Source organism: Eleutherodactylus coqui, chromosome 1, assembly GCF_035609145.1.
Source record: "Eleutherodactylus coqui strain aEleCoq1 chromosome 1, aEleCoq1.hap1, whole genome shotgun sequence".
Taxonomy (NCBI): domain Eukaryota; kingdom Metazoa; phylum Chordata; class Amphibia; order Anura; family Eleutherodactylidae; genus Eleutherodactylus; species Eleutherodactylus coqui.
The window spans coordinates 346075301-346099574 of record NC_089837.1 but is presented as its reverse complement, the minus strand read 5'-3'; the positions used below and the strand labels follow the sequence as shown (position 1 = coordinate 346099574).

At 42.2% G+C, this 24274-nt stretch overlaps 1 protein-coding gene across 1 annotated transcript in view; it reads right to left on the bottom strand.

The window, feature by feature from the left end:
* Positions 1–6300: 6300 nt before the first annotated feature.
* Positions 6301–24274, bottom strand: part of LOC136576785 (merlin-like) — a 74236-nt gene continuing 56262 nt past the window's right edge. The window contains exons 14-18 of the mRNA XM_066576354.1: positions 16024–16126; positions 15160–15275; positions 6898–7036; positions 6577–6756; positions 6301–6366 (exon numbers count right to left, since the gene is read on the bottom strand). Coding sequence (XP_066432451.1) covers positions 6331–6366; positions 6577–6756; positions 6898–7036; positions 15160–15275; positions 16024–16126 — 574 coding nt within the window. The 3' untranslated portion in view covers positions 6301–6330. The remainder of the gene's footprint in view (positions 6367–6576; positions 6757–6897; positions 7037–15159; positions 15276–16023; positions 16127–24274) is intronic.

The window sequence follows — 24274 nt, the reverse complement described above, 5'->3', positions numbered from 1 at the left end:
ATCTCAGTGGCAGATTGGGGCACAGGGGGAGAGGCAGTGGTGCAAACCGGAGGCGGTGAACGGCCTTCGGCCCACCTTGTGGGGTGCTTGGCCATCATATGCCTGCGCATGCTGGTGGTGGTGGCTCCCCGGCTGATCTTGGCGCGACAAACCTTGCACACCACAGTTCGTCGGTCGTCTGCACTCTGTGAAAAACTGCCACACCTTTGAGCACCTCGGCCTCTGCAGGGTGGCATGGCACAAGGGGGCGCTTTGGGAAACAGTTGGTGGATTATTCGGTCTGGCCCTGCCTCTACCCCTGGCCACCGCACTGCCTCTTCCAACCTGCCCTGCTGCTGCACTTGCCTCCCCCTCTGAAGACCTGTCCTCAGTAGGCTTAGCAAACCAGGTGGGGTCAGTCACCTCATCGTCCAGCTGCTCTTCCTCCGAATCCTCTGTGCGCTCCTCCCTCGGACTTACTGCAATTACTACTAACTGCGTGATAGACAACTGTGTCTCATCGTCATCGTCCTCCTCACCCACTGAAGGCTCTTGAGACAGTTGCCGGAAGTCCCCAGCCTCATCCCCCGGACCCCGGGAACTTTCCAAAGGTTGGGCATCGGTCACGACAAACTCCTCCGGTGGGAGAGGAACCATTGCTGCCCATTCTGGGCAGGGGCCCGAGAACAGTTCCTGGGAGTCTGCCTGCTCCTCAGAATGTGTCATTGTAATGGAGTGAGGAGGCTGGGAGGAAGGAGGAGCAGCAGCCAGAGGATTCAGAGTTGCAGCAGTGGACGGCGTAGAAGTCTTGGTGGTCGATAGATTGCTGGATGCACTTTCCGCATCCACGACAGGACCTGCTCACACTGCTCATTTTCTAATAAAGGTCTACCGCGTGGACCCATTAATTGTGAGATGAATCTGGGGACATCAGAATCGTCCCTCTCTCCTAATCCCGCAGCAGTCGGCTGCGATACACCTGGATCAGGAGCTCGGCCTGTGCCCACACCCTGACTTGGGCCTCCGCGTCCTCGCCCGCGTCCACGTCCTCTAGGCCTACCCCTACCCCTCAGCATGGTGTATTACGAGTAGAGCAGAAACAGAACGCTGTAATTAAATGTTCCACTTATTGGCCTGTGGTTGGAGGCTGACTTACCTTACGGAATGCAGAGCAGAGCCAGGAAACAATTTTGCACACGCCTGTAGTGAGACGTAGGTGTGTATCACTGAGCTAGTGGAATTCACAGCGCAGAAGCAGTCAAGTCGCCCAAGGGCAGTGGTACGCCTTAAGTATTTGGCTTCCCTTTTTTTAAATGGTGAGCTGAAACACCAGACAGATACTGTATGCAGCGTATATTATGTTTACTGTTTTCCTCTGGCCCTATCACGGCGGTGATGTAACGGGCACAGCAGAGCCAGGAAACAATTTTGTGCAAGCTTGCTGTAACGCTTAGCTGCGTATTAATTAGGACTATTACCCCCAGCAGACACGCAGTACACTGAAGACGGTCACAGGCAGCCCAAATATAGTATTTTCCCCAAATTTTTTTGAAAAAGCCCACTGCCTATATAGACAGTATATCTCTTTCACCTTTCCCACTGTCCCTACCTCACCAGTACTGCCCCTATACTGAGCAAAATGACTGCAGACTGAGGATGCAATGGTCTGCACGCTGGATATACAAAAAAATAAATAAATTGTGCAACACTGCTAAAAGCAGCCTCAATAGTACTGCAGACGGTCAGATGTGGCCCTAAGGAGGACCGTTGGGGTTCTTCAAGCCTAAAATAACACCTAATGCTCTCCCTATAGCAGCATCAGCAGCACTTTCCCTGATCTATGTCAGAATGCATCTGTGGCGAGCCGCGGGCGGGGCAGATTTTAATACTCGGGTGACACCTGATCTCCCCAGCCACTCACTGCAGGGGGGTGGTATAGGGCTGGAACGTCACAGGAGGAAGTTGTAATGCCTTCCATGTCTTTCTATTGGCCAGAAAAGCGCGCAAATGTCTCACAGATGAAAGTGAAAGTAACTCGAACATCGCGTGGTGCTCGTCTCGAGTAACGAGCATCTCGAACACCCTAATACTCGAACGAGCATCAAGCTCGGATGAGTACGCTCGCTCATCTCTAGTATTTACCTAATTTTAAGACCTCCCCAGGAACAAATGTTTGTTTTTTATGTCCTGATACGTAAAACGATTACAATTCAAAAAGGATGTACTTAGTTTTTCTCTCAACTGTATGTCAAATGGCTAATTTTTATACAGTGTCTGAAGCCAAGTTTAGATGGTGGTGGAAGTAGTAGTCATACAGTGTCTTGACAAGGTTAATAATAAAAGTAAAACCAAGATAGAAGTGAAGCAACTCCTACTAAGTTTGTGATCCAATTATTGGAATGGAAAAAACTGTGTTGAGTATGCCACCACCATATATAATGGGGTATAACAAAATGAAATGCAGAAAAAGAAAAAAAAACGATGGCCTGCAGGTGTAACCCTTGATATAGAAGGCTCCCTCTAAACTAGGGAGATTAACCTGATTTCGCTTTATTAATTAGTACTAGCACATTTAACACTTCAGAAATAGGTTTGTGCTTCCTCTTCATTTGGGCATGATTCTTCATTCAACCATCGTATTCTATTCAGCATACTTCTGAAGAAAGGACCTGGTACCCGAAAAGCGTTAAATGCAATGGTACTAATTAATAAGGAGAAATCCAGTTAATCTCCCTAGTCTAAAAGAGCCTTCTGTATCAAGACTTAATAGGGCATATTCCACCAGTGATACTTTTAGGATCCTCTTGCTTCATTTTCAAAGCTGTGAAAGGTTCATACATTTGCCTAATAATGTTTTCAATTAAAAAATTAAACCATTGTTTCATATTATCCATTTTATTAAAACTTTTGCATTGATCAGTTGGAGAATGGTATCTTAATAATGCAACTCAACCATGCAAGAGCTTAGGCAGAGGTTATCGTTACCGTCTGGAATCTACATCATCTATACTACAGATGCACAACCTTTTCTACTCCGAGGACTACATTGTCCGATTGAACCAATCCAAAAAGCCTTGAAAATCCTAGAGACAATGTCACCTTTTTAGCCCTGTAAGCTAAGCTTATTGGCTAAAAGTAGTTGACTCGTTGAGTTTGCAAATATAAGTATTATACTTACCTTCCCTGTTGTTCCCCTGGTATGAGTGTTGACAACTGCTACTCAGTGCATAAAGCGGCACCGCTAAGTAATCTACCCATTATAAAATTAGAATGAACAGACTGCTTACCAGTGGTAGAGGTAAGTATAACACGTAACATCCCAGACTCAGCGAGTCACCTACTTTTAACCCATAGGCTTAGCTTCTAGGGCTAAAAGTAGGTGATGTATTTCCTTTTTAAGGGGGTATTACCATCAAATACATTTATAGCATATGGAATGTATATCCAGTAAGTGTCTAATAGGCATCAGTTCCACTCACAGGGTTTCCAACTGTTGGTTCTTCCCGGGTTTCCACTCCAGAAAAAAAGATATCATGTATGTGCCTCTCTCCATTGTAGTTTGATATGAGTTGCTGAAACAGCTGAGTGTTTCACTATTCCCATAAACCACAATGAAGAGAAACACACACACACACACACACACACACGACTACCTCATCTATTAATTTTTGGAATGCCACACATGGGTCAGGGGCGCCCACCCCTCCTTCCGCCCACATTCTACCAATATATAGGGATCTCATAGTGCACCATTATTGTTTACCCATCCCTGCACTATGTCACTCCTCTCTGACATGGAAAATACATGTGAGCAGACACAAACAAGCATGTCAGTGACCAGATGGCTGATGGCCGCAGTGAATGGCATCTCGGGTCACAGGTTGTGCTCCCGACCTCTATACAGTTTTGAATGCTTTAAAACAAGTCAGACATAAAGATAGTTTTGTAATCTTTGTTTTCCAGATGAGTGTTGAGCTATCGGTTTATATTTTCTTCATGTTCTTACTTGTCATCTGATCATCTGGGGTCTGGTCCACAAGAATATCACAAAAATATCCGAAAATGGCATTATTTACACAATGTACATTATGAGACAATATATTTACAGTCATATTTTATGTGGTCTGTGTAAGAATCACACTGCTTTTTGCCCCTAATCACCGATGGAGAATTGAAGAGCAGTTCTTAGTTCTAGCACTTCGGCAATTCCATCAAAAAGTGGCGTTTGGCTTGAGTGTTTTTGATTTTATTTTCTGAAATAAAAGAAAAATATTAAACATTTCGTGTTTACTGTAAACATCGGTTTACTGTAGTCTACATAACCAAAGATTAAAGGCGATTTTCTCAACAGACTCCATTGACTATAATAGTGTCCGTTTGGTCTCCTTTAGCTGCCCAGCATTTTTCTTCATGCAGGACTTTTACTTCCTTATTTCAGACTAGATCTGCAACAGAGCCTCTGAACAAAGGTTCCTAATGGAGATGGAAGCATAGCCGTAGGGGGCATTAACATGCGCGATTTTCATGCATGATATCTGATCGATTGCAATATGGTCTGATATCCCACATGCAGATGACCAATTCATTGCCATGATATAGAAAACTTGCTGAATGTCCTATTTTGGAGCAATTCTTGTTTAAGAACCGCCCATTATTTCCTATGGCAGGCAGAAAAATCATATGAAACACTGAAGAAAAATCGCACTCGTATGAAGTTTGCAAACATTTGCGGTTTAAAAAAGAACGTGATTTTCACGTGCATGAAAATTGCAAGCGCAGTGATGCAGTGCTTTTCTCTCGCAAGACATATCGCAATCACACTTTAAAGCGTGCGATATTGGTCCGAGTTTCTTGGACCAGTATTGCGCTCAAGCCTATAAATGCACTCTTAATTTGCAATTATCAAATGCAAGTGTGTCTGAAGAGTCTGGGACACTTCCTACAGTATGTGGGTACTTCTGTACTTGCACTGGTCTATAACAAGTGCCAGTATAGATGCACAGTACAGAGATCCCTCAAATTACAATGTTAATTTGTTTTGGGATGACCATAACACTATAGAAAACTGGCATCTCAAAATAAAAAAAAAATGTAAGAAAATAACTAATACAGATAAAGCAAGTCCTTACGTGTAAAAGTCAGATTTAGCTTCTGGAATCTGAGTTACGTTCTATGTAAAGGGCATATATTTCTTCAGGATAACGTGTAGCACAGGCAGTGCACTGGAAAAATAAAACGGAGCCCTCACCGGGTGTCCTGAGGAGCAGTTCATTCTGGCACAGGGAAACCAGTATAGAACCATGCGGTAAAGAGGCACTACCAAACCACCAATCAGTGCATGCACTTAAGATTAACATCTTCCAGCCAAACACATGCCACAGATTGGCCGTGTTTACTGACATTGTATGTTGAATGTGTCTTCCAAGTTATGAAACCCAGAAAAGACCATTTTATGTTGAAAATCTAACCGGAGACCACTGTACCATTCAACTTGCATATGATGCATTCAACATATAAATCCAATATATAGACTACTGTTCACTTCAACTATGTGTCCAGAAGCTGCCATAATCTGAAGGCTTTAATAGGGCTTATAAAAAGGGTTATCCAGCCCTTAATAATTGATGGCCTTGCTTTTGATTGCCGGCCTTCCGCAGCTTAGGACATCTGCCAATCCGCTGATTGAAGGGACTTCAGGACTCGTACAAGCGTTGCAGCCTCTTCAGTGTTTACATCCGAGCCCAATTCTGTTTGTATTCAGAACGCTGTATAATTTATAATCTAAATGAGTAGGACAAACCTGTATTAGTCAGAATGGCTGCTATAAAAAAATATGGCGCTCTGAACACTGGCAGGATTGGGCTCAGATGTGAACCTTGAAGAGGCTGCAGCACATACACAAGCGCCGAGACCACTTCAATCAGCTGATTAACAGGAATCCCAACAATCAGATATTTATATCTGATCCCGAGAATTAACCATCAATTTTTAAAGGCTGTATAACTCATTAAATTTAATGCAGTGGACTAGGAAGGAAGACAAGAAAAGTGTGCCGAGTCTATAAGTGTAGTTTACATTTATTTATCTTTCATTGTCTTGTTTTTCAAAATGACGGGCAGCTACCAGGTGAAAATGACTGAAGATAGATTTACTGTATACAGCTGTCAATAATAAATCTGTATGCAGATAGCTCCCTCTAGGGGTGGCTGCAGACACTGGATTGTTTGACTTTAGGTGCCCTCAAGCAGTGAACTAAACTTTTGATTATACCTAGAAAAAACATTCAATATTGTCAGATAAAAAGAGTAGAGAAATACTTACTAGCCTAGAAATGTTCCTTGTGTAGGAATCCTAAATATATATCACATCTAAATCACATTTCTCAACCTATAAGAAGAAAGAAGCTATTTTAATAGATTGAAATCTCTATTTAGAAACTTGTTCATCTCCAACTAACACTGTGTATTGCGCTTTCCTATAGAGTGTTTGCCTAAGAAGCTTATAGTGTCCATTTACTATGTAGTACATAATGGAGGAGGTCTATAGCTCTAATGTTCCAGTTATACAGGCATTAAAGACCAGAATGGATGCCTTTACCTTCCTGGCATTCTGTTGGTTTTCTCTTCCGTTAATGTTGCTAGGTAATGTGTGTACCATCCGGACAGGAGCATTATAGGAAACCCGGTCTGAATGTGTAAAACTACGAATGGTATCAACTGGAGAAATGTAGTAAGGACTCGCTGGTTCCCTCTGGTATGTTTGCTTCATGAAGGTATCCTTGAGATATAAGACCATTCAAAATATTAAATGGATTCAAAACATTTTTGATCTATCATTAGGTTGGGCAGTCAATGTTTAATAGGTGGAAATGTAACGGATTTCATTTTCCGTACTTGTAAATGATTAAGACGGACTCACCTTATATTTGGATCTTAGATGGCCATTCAAAAGGCAGGGAGTTTTCATGTGCTGGTCCTCCTGTTTCAAGGCTTGAATTTCTAATTTGAGATCATTTAGCTGATTTTCAAGTCGTTTACTCTTGTCAAGGTAGTCTATCCTGCATAAAGCATTAATATTGTTTTTTTAAATTTCCCATTATATTGTTACATAGTCACGTAGGTTAGAAAAAGTTGACTCTTTCAAAGACCTCCCTGATATTCAGATAAATTTCTATGAATCTTGTAAACCCCCTGCTCTCATTTATTACTCTTAATATTAGCAGTAGAGATGAGCGAGTATACTCACTAAGGCACATTACTCGAGCGAGTAGTGCCTTAGGCGAGAATCTCCCCGCTCGTCTCTAAAGATTCGGCTGCCAGCGCCGGTGACAGGTGAGTTGCGGCCAGGAGCAGGGAGGAGCATGGGGAGAGAGAGGGAGAGAGAGATCTCCCCTCCGTTCCTCCCCGCTCTCCCCCGCCCCCCGCATCTTTAGAGACGAGCGGGGAAATACTCAGCTAAAGCACTACTCGCTCGAGTAATGTGTCTTAGCGAGTATACTCGCTCATCTCTAATTAGCAGTCATAAATATATTTTACATTAATATATTTTACATACTGACATTGTTTTGGGGATTTTTATATCTTGCGGTAGACAATTGCAAAGGCTAAAAACTGTAACTGCAAAGAATCCTTTCCTATACTCCCAAAACATGAGAACATTGGATCCTTTAAGCATATTTTATGGGTTTGTGAGCTGATAAACACCCCTGGAAAGAAAGCATTTACTACTTAAAGACATCACAAAATGTGTCATCAAATTAGTCCCCTTCTGAGCTTTGCTGTTCTTGAACTTTGAAATGCTGCGTAATCCAACCGTCTCTTTCTCACCCTTCCTCTTCATTACCACAAAGTTGGTCATTATTAAGACATTGGAAAAAAGTCATCACATTTCAGAGGTGATAAATTCTGTGAACAATATTTGCACTTTTGAAAAGATGATAGCTATCTGAAACACATTATTATCCGGGAACCCTGGATACAAATAGTACTTAAAGGGGTTGTCCCGCGCCGAAACGGCTTTTTTTTTTTTTTCAATAGGCCCCCCATTCGGCGCGAGACAAACACAAGGGATGGGTTAAAAAAAACAAACAGTTTAGTACTTACCCGAATCCCCGCTCTGCGACGACTTCTTACTTACCTTACCAGGATGGCCGCCGGGATCTTCACCCACGATGCACCGCGGGTCTTCTCCCATGGTGCACCGTGGGCTCTGTGCGGTCCATTGCCGATTCCAGCCTCCTGATTGGCTGGAATCGGCACACGTGACGGGGCGGAGCTACACGATGACGCGTAGAAGGGGGCGGAGCCAGAACTCCGCTCGTGTCGAGACCCAAGAGAAGGGAGAATACCCTTCTGCGCAAGCGCGTCTAATCGGGAGATTAGACGCTGAAATTAGACGGCACCATGGAGACAGGGACGCCAGCAACAGAGCAGGTAAGTGAATAACTTCTGTATGGCTCATATTTAATGCACGATGTATATTACAAAGTGCATTAATATGGCCATACAGAAGTGCTTTCTCGGGACAACCCCTTTAAGAATTATCAAGCTGGAGTTCCGTAGAACTAATATCCGCTATTGGGTACAATACATCACCTTGATTCACTGACATTGGGTTGTATTAAAATTACCTACACCATAATGTAAACCAAAAGATCTGCCTTGTGAAAATGTTTAGTACTATGTTAGCCAGTAGAAGAAAATGTTATTGTCCTCAGTAACAGAAATAAAATAGCCTTGTAGATATGATACCCTTTAATGGCTAACAAAAAAAAATGTTACAGCAAGGTTTCAAAACTACTTAGGTTGATGAAGCATGTTTGAAAAAGTCAGATGAAGAAACCTAAGTATTTGGGGGCGTGGCTTAAGCATTGTGCCGTGAGGAAGCTCCATCCATGAGCTCCTGAATCGGGATCTGTGCTCACTCAGCCACTACAGCCATCACTTAACTCCGGCTACCTCCTGCGGCAAGAAGAAGATGGGGATAAAGACAGGACACAGGGGGCCCACTTCCGGTACCGCAGATAGTGGTATTACCAGGTACCTGCGCTCCCCTCATTCCCCGTCATTGCAAGTCGCGGACTACAGCATGGCGCCGGAACACTACTCACCAGCGGTTCCCTGTTTAAGTGCTCATAGGGGGGAAGTGATCTCCAACACCGCCTCACCACACCACTCACCATTAGCTCCTTGTCTCAGCCCTGAAGCTGGGGACACAGATCTGGGCGTGGAGTACTTGTTTATTCTGGATTGGTTGGAATTCCTGCTACCTCCTATGTGGCTGTACTCCATACCTTAGCGACGCAGGAGAGACTTGACACACAATCTCAGTCAGCGCTTCTGGAGAAATAAAGGACAATGTCCTTTTCTCGTTAAGATCCTACAAATTTTCACATATGCTGAGTTCTGTCTTTTATCCTGTCCTGTTGGTAATATCTACTAGGAAATTTATAATCGGTTTGGAAACCAGACCTATTTTGTATCTGATGGCCGTTAAGCTTCTGTTCCCCCTGTCTCTTTCTCGCGTGAACATAGATGTAACCATCTGAACTTATTTTCTTTCTTCCTTCTATTTCCTTTCATTCTTTGACTGATAGTCCCACGGATGGCTCAGGGATGGTCCCTGGTGTCTGCTTTTCCACCTCCCCAATTAGTTTGGTGTCTCGCAGGCTGCCAATGGCAAATGCTGGTTGCCTGGGACTCACCAGTGTGAGTATGCTCATCTTCCCCCACACCATTTTTTCTCTTTCTACCTGTCCCTGGATTAGCCAAAATCTGTTTTAGGGCCCTAAGTATGGTATTCTCCGCCAGCCAATCTTCTTTAGTCTGCAGCATATAAAAAACAGCATCTCTCAGTAGTTGATATGGTTATTTTTACTGCTTGGATATCACTGTCTTGTGCCCACTGAGAGCTGTGTTTGCATGTCTGTCTGTTAGTGTCTCTCTGCTTCCCTAAAGAGGGTTTGAACACCTGTAGTCCTTGTCTGTAGCATATTTAGACCCCCTCTTCCCTTTCCCTGACAGGTGCAGCCTCCAGACATCTTATATCTCGTTTGTGTGTCAGATGGTTGAGGTGTGACTCAGTTCCCTATGTCAACATGGTGGCTGTCTGTCTATCCCTCTAGTGTGAGGACACTTAGGCTTGCTGTGGTATTTCATTTGTATGCACGTGAGTTCTGTTGTATGTTTGGCGTGAATAGAGACGTGTTTCATATGTCTGTGCTGGTTGCCAGACATGTTCCATATGTCTAGTCCTGTTCTGGGTTTGGTGTGTCAGTACAGTGCCATGTCCTGAGTGTCTGTTTAGTGCATCTCTCCAGCTCCCTGATCAGGGATAGCCAGGTGGTCACTAAAAGAAGACAGTGGGGCCGCCTTTATCGAGGTGATGACTCTGCTTTTAGGCAGGGGTGCCCTTCTTTCCCCGATCAGTTAGGGACAGTTGTCTATTCGGTTTCCTAGAGAGGTGCAATTGGTCCATGCAAGTACTATATGTGTGTGTTTGCAGTTTTAAATGGTCACGTTTGCGTCCCACCTGTGGAGTGGCGCTTTAGTGTGCCCAGCGGACGTAACAGTACAGACCTAATTCACTACTTTAAGGAGAACCTCCCAGGGATACATCTCCCCTCATGGCGAGGGCGGCCTAGCGTAAAAAAGAAAGATCCACTGAAATAGCGACCGTTATATCTGCGATTGAAACCATGGGAAAAGCACATTAACACTCCCATGCAACCTATGTTCACTCCGCACTGATCTCAGCCTGTAAACGCTTCAGACAAATTAGCCTTCCAAACTTAATCCCTTTTAGCCATAGGTCATTGCCCTTTTTTCGAATTCGGGAATAAATGTAGCAGGACCCTAGCGAGATCTTTAAAAGAACAGAGGTCCCATAATTTTGTGCGAGGGATCTCACCCTGAAATGGCATCCCCCCTAGTAACCCTGAAAAAAAATCACAGTTCAATACGTGCAATTTGGCTCCTGCTTTGGTAACACCAGTTAATACCACCCTGGGTTCCCAAATTTTGCAATATCTGGAGAAATCTGGACCTCTGACACTGTCACTGGATGCGGCAAGTGCTCTGCACCAACAAATTTCAGGGGACGAGATTTCCCAAGCCCTAAATTCAATACCCTCTAGTAAGGCACCTGGCCCAGATGGCCTTACGTCTTTTTATAAGAAGTACTCAGACTTGCTCATCAGTCCACCAAATTCGGCATTGATCTCAATTGCTGAGTGGTGCCTGCTTACCCCGGAGATGACTAGTGCCCAGATTACAGTCATACATAAAAAAGGGAGAGACCTCACTCTGTTCAAATTATCTCCCTATCTCTCTACTTAACATTGATCTCAAATTGTTCACAAAAGTACCAGCAATGCATCTTTTAACCACTGTTATCAGACTTGGTACACACTAATCAAGTCGGTTTTGTACCCTCAAGAAAAGCTCGGTATAAAATTACTAAAATCCTGTACACAATGCATTATGCCTAAATTAAACGTGTACCCCTTTGCTTATTATCTACTGATGCTCAGAAGGTATTCGACAGGGCAGCATGGCGCCTTGTTTTTGCAATCCCAAGGCAAATCAGCCTCGGCCTGGTCATGAGGACTTGGATACAATCCTTGTATCTATCTCCTACTGCCTCCACCAAAGTCAATGGTGTCTTCTCTCCCTCGTTCGCCATAAGCAATGGAGATGCGCCCCCCGCTGTTAACGCCTTCCCTGGGAAGGGTTCACAGAGGAAGCGCGCTCCCTCTGAAGTTGCCGGGCTCTCGCAATATAATCGCAGAGAGCCTGGCCTGTTGCCATGGCAACAGGATGCCAGACACTGGCGTTCTGTGTTGCCAGTGCCTGTGATCGCTGTATAAGCGATAAGGCATGGCAGGGCAGTAGCCCTGCCATGCCTTATCACAGCGATCATCATGGTAGAAGTTGTGTAAAAAAAAAAAAAAGATGAAAAACAAAAATTTTAAACATTTTTTTTTAAAAAAGGAAAAATTAAAACCCCACATATTTGGTATTGTCGCATCTGTAACGACGTGTACAATAAGCTGCACATGCTTTTGACTGTGCACGGAAAAAAGCGTAAAAAAACGCTTTTAAACGCAATTAAAGTGATCAAAAAAGCCGTATGTACGCCAAAATGGTACCAATAAAAACTACAGCTCGCCTCGCAAAAATAAGCCCTCATAGAGCTCTGTACATAAAAAAATAAAAAAAAGTTACAGGACTTTGAATGCAGCGATTTAGAAAAAAAAAAGATTTCCAAAAAAGGTTTTTTATTGCAAAAAAGTGGTAAAACCTAAAAAAAAAATGTAAGAATTTTGGTATCGTTGTAACCGTACCGACCTGCAGAAAAAACGGATTGTGTCATTTATGCTGCATGATTAACGCTGTAAAACAAAAAAAAATCTATGGCAGAATTGATGCGTTTTCTCTCCCGGCTATCATAAAAAAGAAAATAAAAGTTTTACAACATAGTCAAATGTACCCAAAAGGGGCACCGATAAAAACTACAGCTCGCCACGAAAAAAACAAGCCCTTATACGGCCGCGCCGACGGAAAAATAAAAACAAAAATTATTGCGTCCTTAAGCCCAAAATAGGCCATGTCCTTAAGGGGTTACGGACTATTAGAGCTTACTCGAATATCAAGGGAGTTTTCTCCAGGAAACCAATTTTAAAGATGCGTCAATCCCTTTTCTTTTCTCATTCAGGTATCCAGATGTTTAACACAGCTGTTATGATAGAAGGAAGGCCAGAGGAGTGAGTATTCTTATCTCTCGGGGAACGCCATGGGAACTAAATGAATCTTGTATGGATAGTGAGGGATGGTTCCTATTTGTAAAAAGGAAATTGGTGGGTAATGCCTTCACCTTTAGATTGATAAACAGGAAGTAAAAATAGAAGCCTATGCAGACGACCTTCTATTCTTTATAACCAACCCCATTAAAACTCTCCCTAGCTTAATAGAAAAATTTTGGAAATTTCAACAGTTTTCCAATTTTAAAATAAATCTTCAGAAGTCACTAAACATTTCAATACCTAAAGCTCTGCAAGGTTCCCCCACCTCCTTGTTTCTGTTTAAGTGGTCCAATAGTGCTATTAAATACTTAGGGGTATGAATCCCAAGAGATTTAGACAGGCTTGAAACGTATAACTTAGTCACAAACCTTCTTGAAACATCTGAGCGCATCTGACTCACTGATCCAAGGGCCTATACACATGGTTTAGTCGCTGCACGATCTATAAAGTGAATGTCTTACCTCGCATTTTATATCTGTTCCAAACCCTCCGAATTAAAATCCCAGGCCACTTCTTTTAATCGCTCTCATCGGATTTAATTAAATTTATCTGGGTTAACAAACCAGTCCAGTTAACTCGCTCAATTCTTCACCTACCCAAGTCTCAAGAGGTGGTGGGCTGACTTGATATAAAGCACTACTATCTACCGTATTTATTGTATCGAATTGTAATTAAAATTTTATAAAAGATTGAAATAAAAAGAGGTTTGAAGAAAAAAAAAAGCGCTACTGTCAGGCAGCAATATTACGAGTCCTGGACTGGTGCAGACATGACTACTGAAACAGTGGGTCTCTATTGAACTTATTTTTGCTTCAACTCCCTTACACTTACTCCTTTGGGTATCCAATCTCATCCCACTAACATTATGATCACATCCCACAATTGGCCCTACGCTTTCCATTTGCAAAAGATTTCTCCCAGGGAAGGCTCTTTCACCCTCTCCTGTTTACCCTATTTTAGGAAATCCTCCGGTCCATTCCAAACCTGGTGCTCTGTTGGTAAAAAGTGTATGATACATTTCCTATCCGATTCTGATTGGCTTTCTTGAACGGCAAGTTTTAGGCTTCTTTCATGATCGTACATGGTGCCCGCTAATATACATAAAATATACCCTTCCGCATTCCCAATGTGCTGGCACTGTGGTACATAGACAGTTACCTTCTTTCTGGGATTGCCCACTGATATGCGATTTCTGGAAAGCGGTCTACTTAATCACCTGTAAGATTTTACACCTGCAAGACCCAGAATCTCCAACCCTCTTCTTGCTTAATCTCTCTGATCTCCCTTTACGCATATACCGCAAGTCCATACTCAAACATTTGTTAACACGGCCCACTTGTGTATCTAGGCTCATTGGAAATCTTTATCACCTTCTCTGGCTCATTGGGTCCAAAAGGTGAAAGAGATTCAGTAAATGGAGGAACCTTCGGCCTCTCTACATAAATACAACTCTTGGTACCGTACATGGGCCCCCTGGGTTAGTTTTCAACATACACAAGAATACAGAGTAATCATAGGCTCCAACAAGGAGATTTAAAGATACCTATTGGAGGGGGGACAAATTTTTTCTTGGTATCTTTACTACAAGAAATGGGTGCCTGTCAAGGCCCTGGTCCACTTCTGCTCCCTTCCAACCCACTCATTCTTCCCTTCATCTCCCACTCCCTTCTTTCACTTTTTCTTTTTCCTCTTACTTCTTTCTGGCAGTGTTTTTTTTCTCTTCATTCTTCTTCTTCCTTATTTTCCGTTCACATTGATTGGTTAGTGGCATTCAGAGAACGTTCGTCTCGCTGAATGCAGACTCTATACCTGGAAGATTACATCTCTCCACACTTCTATGTTAGAGTATGCCATGACCTGCATTTGCTTGTTATATTCTGAACTGTTGTTAGAAGAAGCCTAGGTAGTTTCAAAAGACTGGGTAGGTTATTGTAACGTTTCTTTTTGTTAATCAATAACAGGTATGTCTACAAAGTTATTTTATTTCTTATACTGAGGACAACAGTATACTGCTTTACACGCATGTCTTTGTTTCAATGTTTACACCTGAAATTGCATGCTCATTTGGTTTGCAGAACAGTCATTCATCAATCAAAGCATTCTTTACATAGCAGGTTATCCTGTTTTGTAACAAAAATTGGAAAGAGAATAACCATTTTCTGTGACAGCTACATTTCGAGATACAGAAAGTACCCAACTGACAAGGCTAATATGGAGTTAGGAGTTGTGTATATACTGCAATAAGGTAATATAATGGGCAATGTATTCAACTCTGTTCCTTACATTGTACATGTTGAGGCTATATACGTATTAAGAGATTTTCTTAGAATAAGCACCATGAACAGGATCTAACACATTTACAATGTTACATAACATACCTCTCCCTTTCTATTTCCAGTGATAACCTCTTGTATTCAGTATCTACATCTTTCCGGAGTGTTTTATTGTCATAGCCATTTTCTGAAGAATCTTGTTGAAGAACTTTTGTAGGCAACTAAAATAATATAAATGATCATTGCCTATTTCTATTATATTGAGAAATTTACAACAAAACCAAAATCAGACAGTTAGACTGATAACAGGATAATTTATGGTAGCAGAAAATACCTTATTAAAGGGGTTGTCCCGCGCCGAAACTGGTTTTTTTTCTTTTCAATAGGCCCCCCGTTCGGCGCGAGACAAACCCGATGCATGTGTTAAAAAAAAAAAAAACGGATAGTACTTACCCGAATCCCCGCGCTGCGGCGACTTCTTCCTTACCTTGCTAAAATGGCCGCCGGGATCTTCACCCACGGTGGACTGCAGGTCTTCTCCCATGGTGCACTGTGGGCTCTGTGCGTTCCATTGCCGATTCCAGCCTCCTGATTGGCTGGAATCGGCACACGTGACGGGGCGGAGCTACGAGGACCAGCTCTCCGGCACGAGCGGCCCCATTCACCAGGGAGAAGACCGGACTGCGCAAGCGCGTCTAATCGGGCGATTAGACGCTGAAATTAGACGGCACCATGGAGACGAGGACGCTAGCAACGGAACAGGTAAGTGAATAACTTCTGTATGGCTCATATTTAATGCACGATGTATATTACAAAGTGCATTAATATGGCCATACAGAAGTGTATACCCCCACTTGCTTTCGCGGGACAACCCCTTTAAGTTATTTCTGCACCCAACATAATACAATTATTTTAATGATCTCTTCATTCCTCATTCATGGCCAGTTAAACATCTCCATATCTACTTACAGGTTGGCAAATCGTGCCTAGTTCTAGAAGTCTTTGTTTTGCGATCCGTTCAGCTTCTCTAGCTTTCTGTAAGTCCTGCTCTAACAGCTCAGCTTCCTTAGCTCTGTCAATAAAGCAATAATAAAAATGTGTGTAAAGTCAACTCAATATCCGAAGTCAGAAAAATTAAATACATGACAAAGGCCTCCATTATTCCACAAGTGGGTTTCTGATGGAAGCTTATGATAACCTGTCACTCCTTTGGCTAAGGCCACTCTCACACAGTTTTTTTCAAGCGATTGTTTGAAATACCCGCTAAAAACACTGTACTGAGCCTCAATTCATTTCAATGGGGCTTCTCAGACGAGCGTTTCTAATATGTGTTAAAATGAATGCTGTGCGTTCTATTTTTGTGCATTTAGCGCGTTTTTGACGCAGCACATCACGCACTGCAATTATGGGGTGCATTAACAATGCTGCCAAACATGTTTAAAAAAGCAGTTCTAAAACCCTGTAAAACGCCGTGTTTAAAAACACAGTGTTTTTACATACGTCTGTCTGAGAGTGGCCTAAGTCCCACATCCAAATGGATAGTGTATGTAAAGGTAGAAAGTGTTTAGAATACTATCTTTGAATTTCCAATATCCATGGAAGAGTGGAGGAAGAGCAATGTATCAAGTGTTGTGCGGCATTAGGCAGAGGATCTTCCGATACTCAATATTTTAAATAATATAATTGTCCTACTATATAATATAATTTACAGTCTGGTAAGGCCGTACCTGCTAAGTCTTTAGGAAGTTGGAGTGTGTGAATTCGAATTCTATGTCTGAAGTTAGACAATAAGAAATTTACTGTATTAAAGAATTGTTGTGTTATTATGACATCTGTATGCGGAGTGCTATAAAGACATTTCTGAAGTTTTGTATCATTTTGATGAGAGCTATTCTGCCACCTACAGATAAATTCAGTGAATTCTATTTTTTTTAAACTAATTTTATTGAAGATCAGTTATACAAACAAATGCAGTTACAATGCATTAGGCTGGGTTCACACAGGACAGATTTGCTGCGGAATTCCGCTGTGGCACATCCGCCTGCGGCCGCTAATCCCGGCAGGGGAGAGTGGGGAGGAACGGGGTGGAGATCTCTCTCTCTCACTCTCTCCCCCCCCCCTGCTCCCCCCTGCTCACTCACCGCTCCCCCTCGCTGGCACCCGAATCTTTTAAGACGAGCGGGCAGGTAGTCGCATAAGGCACTACTCGCTCGAGTAGTTTGCCTTAGCGAGTACGCTCGCTCATCTCAAGTAAGATCCCGATTGAAGGCTAAGAGGAAATGAATGGACAAGGTTCTGAATATTGAATAGTTACTGCAGGGAGTAGTTGAAGAAATCTCTTAATATCCTGTCATTTGTTTGGCTTAGTCCCATATTAGAATGGCAAGTTTATGTATAGGTAAAAAGTGTTTAGAGTTTAATTTTTGGTTTTTCAATACAGTCCATGGGATAGTAGAAGAGGAATAGTACATCTATTTATGTGCAGCATTGGGGCTCGGTCAGATGAGCATTTTTTTCATGCATTCAAATGCGTGAAAAAAAAAAAAAAAATTGCATGTAAAAAAATTTGCGTAACCGAAGCAGCACACACATTTTTAAATTTGCAATTGTTGTGCGGTCACACGATGGCAAAATTTGTACATAAAGTGTGGTCCCATCGCTATCCCCTGCTGCAGCTGTGATGGCTGCAGTGGGGGATTCCTTGGATGTGAAACCCCTGGATACTATCCCATACAGGGGTTTCACCTGGAGGCCAATAGGGCTGACCCCACTGAAAACATACAGAGAAGATCGCAATCCTCTGCCACAGCTGTGGCCAAGGATTTCTTCATCTCCGCGGGGAGTCCCCTCACCACTGAACACTGACAGCACTGTCGCAGTGTTCAGTGACAAAGGGACTCTCTGCTGGATGAAGAATTCCCCTGCCACAGCTGTCACTGCTGTGGCACAGGAACGTGATGTTCTCCATTGCTTTCAATGGGGCCGCACTATATGTGCGAATTTTAGGTGCATTTGCGAATCGCTGTCCTATTTTTTACAGGTGCACATTTGTTTGGCATGTAAAAACTGGGCATGTGACTGCTTTTATTGGAAAGCATTGGTTCTAATAGATGCAAATCAGAAACGCACATAACATGCGCACACACAAAAAAGAAGAATCGCTCGTCTGACTGAGCCCTTAGGTAGAAGTTCATTTGATACACAATAGCTTAAATATCAGAGTTGTCCTGCTATATAATATAATTTTAAGTCTGGTAAGGCCGTACCTGCTAGATCTGTAGGTCATTGTAATGTTTCAATACTAACTAGGTCTAGAATTTTCCCATATAAAAAGACAAAAGGGAGTTTAATATATTAAAGAATTGTTTATGTATTATAACATTAGTATGCTCTATACTGTATAGAGGTTTGGGTAGAATTATCATCTTAATGAGATTTATTCTGTTGGCCACAGATAAATGAAATGAACTCTATATTTTAATGTTGTTTTTAAGAAAAGAAAGTCGAGGGGTAATATTAAGGTCATATGAGTATTGGAATGTCTCTGGAAATATATATTCCTAGATATTTAAATTGTGTGACAATTTCTTCACCTATTGTCCATCCCTTTTCATTGGGAGGCATAAACAAAGATTTTTACCAGTTAATAAGCAGGCCTGAGTAGATTCCAAATGTATCTATGATTGATATAGTGATTGTTAAATAAACTTGGGTTAGAAATAAATAATATATCATCAGCATATAATCCTATGCTGTTTTCTCAGGGTCCAGTTATTATGCCTTGTATATTTGGGTCTTGTCTAATTAACAATGTTAAGGGTTCAATAGTTACTGTGAATAAAAGAGGTGGCAATGGCATCCTTACCCTGCTCCTCTTTTAGGGCTCTTTCACACGAGCGCATAAACGGCGACAGCGTTTTTACGTTTTCATGCCTGCTCCGTATAAGCACCTGAAAGGGCATTTTTTTCGCGATCACGGCCAGCATTTTCTCATCCATTCACACGACCATGAGCAAAGTTTTTAGCGAAAAATTAAGTCGCACCCTGGAAATCTCTTGCTCTGCCAAAATCCTCGGGATGCCTTCCAGTGCCTATATAGAGCCTGTAAGCTTTTCGCAGCGTTGGACGCTGCAAAAATGCCTCTCTCTTCCTTCTCTTTCCCTGCATCCAGAGAAGTCTATAGGACCTGCCTGCGTATATTGGCCAAAAGATAGTTCCAGAACTATCATTTGGCTGAGCGTATATACAGCCAGCGTATCCACATGCCGCATATTCGTCCATGTTAACAAATGCATTGAAAATCAATGCCTCTCATGGGCGCATATATATACGCCTGGGCATAAAAACGTGCCATTTATGCGCTCGTGTGCAATAGCCTTAAAGGGGTTGTCCCGTGCCGAAACGTGTTTTTTTTTTTTTCAACCCCCCCCGTTCGGCGCGAGACAACCCCGATGCAGGGACGTAAAAAAAAAAACCGCTCAGCGCTTACCTTAATCCCCGCGCTCCGGTGACTTCTATACTTACCGGTGTAGATGGCCGCCGGGATCCTCTTCCTCCGTGGACCGCAGCTCTTCTGTGCGGTCCATTGCCGATTCCAGCCTCCTGATTGGCTGGAATCGGCACGTGGCGGGGCGGAGCTACACGGAGCCCCATTGAAGAAAGCAGAAGACCTGGACTGCGCAAGCGCGATTAATTTGGCCATTCGACCATTTTAGACAGCGAAAATTAGGCGGGCTCCATGGAGACGAGGACGCCAGCAGCGGAGCAGGTAAGTATAAAACCTTTTTATAACATCTGTATGGCTCATAATTAATGCAGAATGTACATTACAAAGTGCATTATTATGGCCATACAGAAGTGTATAACCCCACTTGCTGCCGCGGGACAACCCCTTTAATGTTGAAAGAAGAGGAAAGTTGTCCATTCATGCCTATTCTAGCTTTAGGTGTTTTATATATAATAGATATCCAACTGATATAGGTCTTGCCAAATCCAAAATAATAAAAGTACTTCTAATAGATAGGGCCATTCAATTGAGTCAAAAACTTTGTGTCATATTTAAAATTTATTTTTAAAGGAGAAATATTAAGTTTATATGAATATTGGTAATCTCTGGGATTATGTATTCCTAGGTATTTCAATTGAGGGATAATTTTGAGATGACATACTTCTTCTCCTACTGTCAATTCCTTTTCAGTAAGAGGCATAAATGTAGATTTCTGCCAGTTAATAAGTACTGTATATACTCAAGTATAAGCCGAGTTTTCCAGCACATTTTTTTATGCTTAAAAAAACAAACAAACAAACAAAAAAATGCAATACACACCTCCCAGCCGGTGTCTGTGTCCCCAGCGCGATGGTCTCCCCGGCTTTGAGAATTCTCCCCACTGTGATCTCCCTGCTCGGCTTTGAATTCCACCGCTGTCAGCGCTGTGATTGGTTCGAGCGCCAGCCAATCACAGCCAGCGCTCGATCATTCACAGCCATTTAGTGAATCACATCACTGAATGGCTGTGATTGGTTTATCGAGCGCCGTCTGTGATTGGCTGAGTGCTGTGATTGGATCGAGCACCACTTACACAGCGCTGACGGCGGGGAGAATTCAAAGCCAAGCAGGGAGATGACAGCTGGGAGAATTCTCAAGCAGCTTGCCTCACTGCCAGGGAGACCATCGCTCCGGTGACACAGATGACGGCTGGGAGGGGAGTATTGCATTTTTTCCCCCTAGTATATACTTGAGTATAACTAGGCTTATACTCAAGTCAGTATAGGTTTTTTGTGGTAAAACTTATTGACTCGCCTTATACTCGGGTCAGCTAATACTCGAGTATATACGGTAATCCTGATAAGAGCTCAAATTTGTGTATAATTTATATAGCATAAGGTAAAGTATGTCTTGGGTCTGAAAGGAATAATATCATATCATATCGTCGGCATTTGGGCCTATACGGTACCTGGGGGCCAATTGTTATGCCTTGAAAAATTGGATCTTCTCTAACAAAGTCATGCTAGAGGTTTTCTAGCAATGGCAAAGAGAAGAGGTGATAATGGGCATCCTTGTAATGTTCCTCTACTAAGATAAAAGGAAGGGGATAGTTGCCATTAGGATTTTAGCATTCGTTATTTAATATATGCTGGAAATCAATTTAATAAAAAAATTTCCAAAACCAAATCTATGTAATACTATAAATTGAAAGCTTTTGCGGCATCCAAGGATGCTATGGCCTAATTTTGTTTGTCTTTCCATCTTATCTGTGTAACTACTTGTACATGTCTGATATTATCTAATGTTCATTTTTCAGGGATAAATCCTAACTGGTCCGAATAAATTATATTGTGTATGACTAGATTGAATCTATTTGCTAGTAGTTTGATAATTATTAGAGATGAGCGAGCGAGTAGTGCCTTAGCCGAGTATCCTACCGCTCTCCGGCGGGGAGAGCGGGGAGAAACGGAGGGGAAATCTCTCTCTCCCTCTTCCCCCCCCCCCCCTGCTCACCGCCACAACTCCACAACTCACCTGTCACCCGCATCGGCAGCCAAATCTTTACAGACGATCAGGAGGATACTCGGCTAAGGGACTACTCGCTCGAGTAGTTAGCCTTAGCGAGTATACTCGCTCATCTCTAATAATTATTTCAGATTTTGTATTTAGGAGAGGTATGGGTCTGAAAGATCCAAATTCTTCGGGATTCTTATTTGGTTTCAGTAGGACTATAATAATTGCCTCGCTAAATGAATTTGGGAATCAACCCTCTTTCGTAATTTTGGCGAAAAGAGAAAGTAACCATAGGAGTAAAATTTCATTATACTATAAATAATTGGAATGCCATCTGGGCCAGGTGATTTGCCTTTAACCATAGGAGGATATCTTCCTGTGTGATAGCTGAATCCAAAAATGAAACTTGTTCTGAAGAAAGTTTAACCCCTTGTGACCAAGCCTGTTTGCACCTTAATGACCAGGCCAAATTTTGGAAATCTGACACGTCACTTTAACATAGAATAACTCCGTAATTGTTTTGCATATCCAAGTGATTCTGACATTGGTTTTTCGCCTTATATTGTACTTCATTTAGGTGGTAAAAATAGGCCGATAGAATTTGTGTATATTTATTAAAAGCTACAAAATACTTTCCTCAAATACTCCTTTTACACAAAATGCCATACATTACTTACAAGGCTGTCTGCCTTTTTAAAGAATGACCTTGGAGAAATAAAGACTATGGTGTTTTTATGAAAACGCTGATGTGCTGCCACTAGAGATGAGCGAGCATACTCGATAAGGCAAACTACTCGAGCGAGTAGTGCCTTATTCGAGTACCTGCCCGCTCGTCTCGAAAGATTCGGCGGGGGGCGCGGGTGAGAGGTGAGTTGCGGCGGTGAGCAGTGGGGAGAGAGGGAGAGAGAGATCCCCCTCCGTTCCTCCCCGCTCTCCCCCGCCGATCCCCGCCCCATGCCGGCACCCGAATCTTTAGAGACGAGTGGGCAGGTACTCGAATAAGGCACTACTCGCTCGAGTAGTTTGCCTTATCTAGTATGCTCGCTCATCTCTAGCTGCCACCTTTCTTATTTGTACCTGGATGATTGATTGAGTCTGGAGACTCAGGCTTCTACTTTGGTGGCTGGCATCCTTTTCAACCTCCCCCTGTTAGGGTACTTTTTTGAGTGCTGCATCCCGTTCGTTACGGAAAAGGACTTGGGGATTATTATTAACTGTAAATTTACTACCAGTGTCAGACAGCTATTGCCAAGGCAAATAGGATCATGGGATGCATTAGAAGATGTATAGGGGCACATAACGAGAACATAGGTTTTCCTCCTTACAAATCACTGATCAGACCACACATGGAATATTGTATACAATTTTGGGCACCGGTACTCAAGAAGAACATATTAGAGCTTGAGCAGGTTGAAAGACGTACAACTAAACTAATAGAGTGCGCGAACTACAATACCCAGAAAGGTTATCAAAATTGGAGTTATTTAGTTAAGAAAAAAGACAGCTAAAGGGTGACCTAATAATTATGTCTAGACCACAGGGAAAAGGAGGGGGTGCATAGAATGTTTTTACACTGGATGATTTGTCGGGCACAGGAGGTCCAACAAGTCGTACCAGTGATAATCGGTCCTGTATTTTTACTCAGCAATGAGCATCGCTCAGTGAATGGAGGTAGAGTGGGTCAGGGATCGGTCTGGCCCGCTTGCCTCCATTCACAGTAAGCGGGCAGTTGTTCATAAGTGAGCGGCTGCCTGCTAACATGAGCCAATATATCATGCAGTTTTCTCGTTTTCATCATGCAGAATGAATTCTCATCCATCGTTTAGTTGGTGCATACATTTACACTGTACTATAATCATTCAGATTCTCGCTAGATTGCGGGAATCTCAATAATTAACAGTCCGTGTAAAAGGGCCTTTAAACAATTATATATTATTTTACATTATTTGCTGGACTTGAACCATTTTAATGTAAAAAAAACGGGAGAAGTTGCAGTGTTCAAAAACATTTAACCAAGGGGATTTTAACCAGGTTAAAATTTCATAATAATTTTGTTTTAACTAACTTTTGATCCATTTCACGATATTGGCTGGACTTGAACTGCGTTAATGTCAATAACTAGAGAAATTGAGGTGTTTGAGAACTTGTGACTAGTACTGTATATATTAGTCCAACTATTTTTGACATTAACAGTTCAAGTTCAAAAAATCATGTGGAATGGTTCAAAGATTCAAAAGCAAGTTAAAAACAAAATTATGAAATTTTACCTGAAACGCAACACTAGTCTGAATTTATGATTTAAACCAAAGTTGTTTTTTTTTCAGGAAACATCAAGGACAGCTGCTCTGCAGAAGAAAACGAAAATTATGGTTTAAAATTGGATGCAAACTCTTTCTACAAGTGTCTCAATATTTATAGATTACTTTCAAATCCTCTGATATTATATAATCAGTGTTTAACAGACTGCATTACAACACCCTATAGAGCAGGATTTGGACAGTTTTGCTCTTCAGGGCAGAACATATCACTATTAAAATGTCAAGAAAAAGACAATTAATCAAAACAGACAGACATGCACTCATAACCTTTAGAAGTGTAGGTCCGTACGACTGAGAAATTGTCAAGAAAGGTGTCTGATTGGCTCCAAATTTATTCTGCAGTAGGACAACGACCCTAAACATAAAGCCAATGTCATTAACAACTATTTTCAGAGTAAAGAGA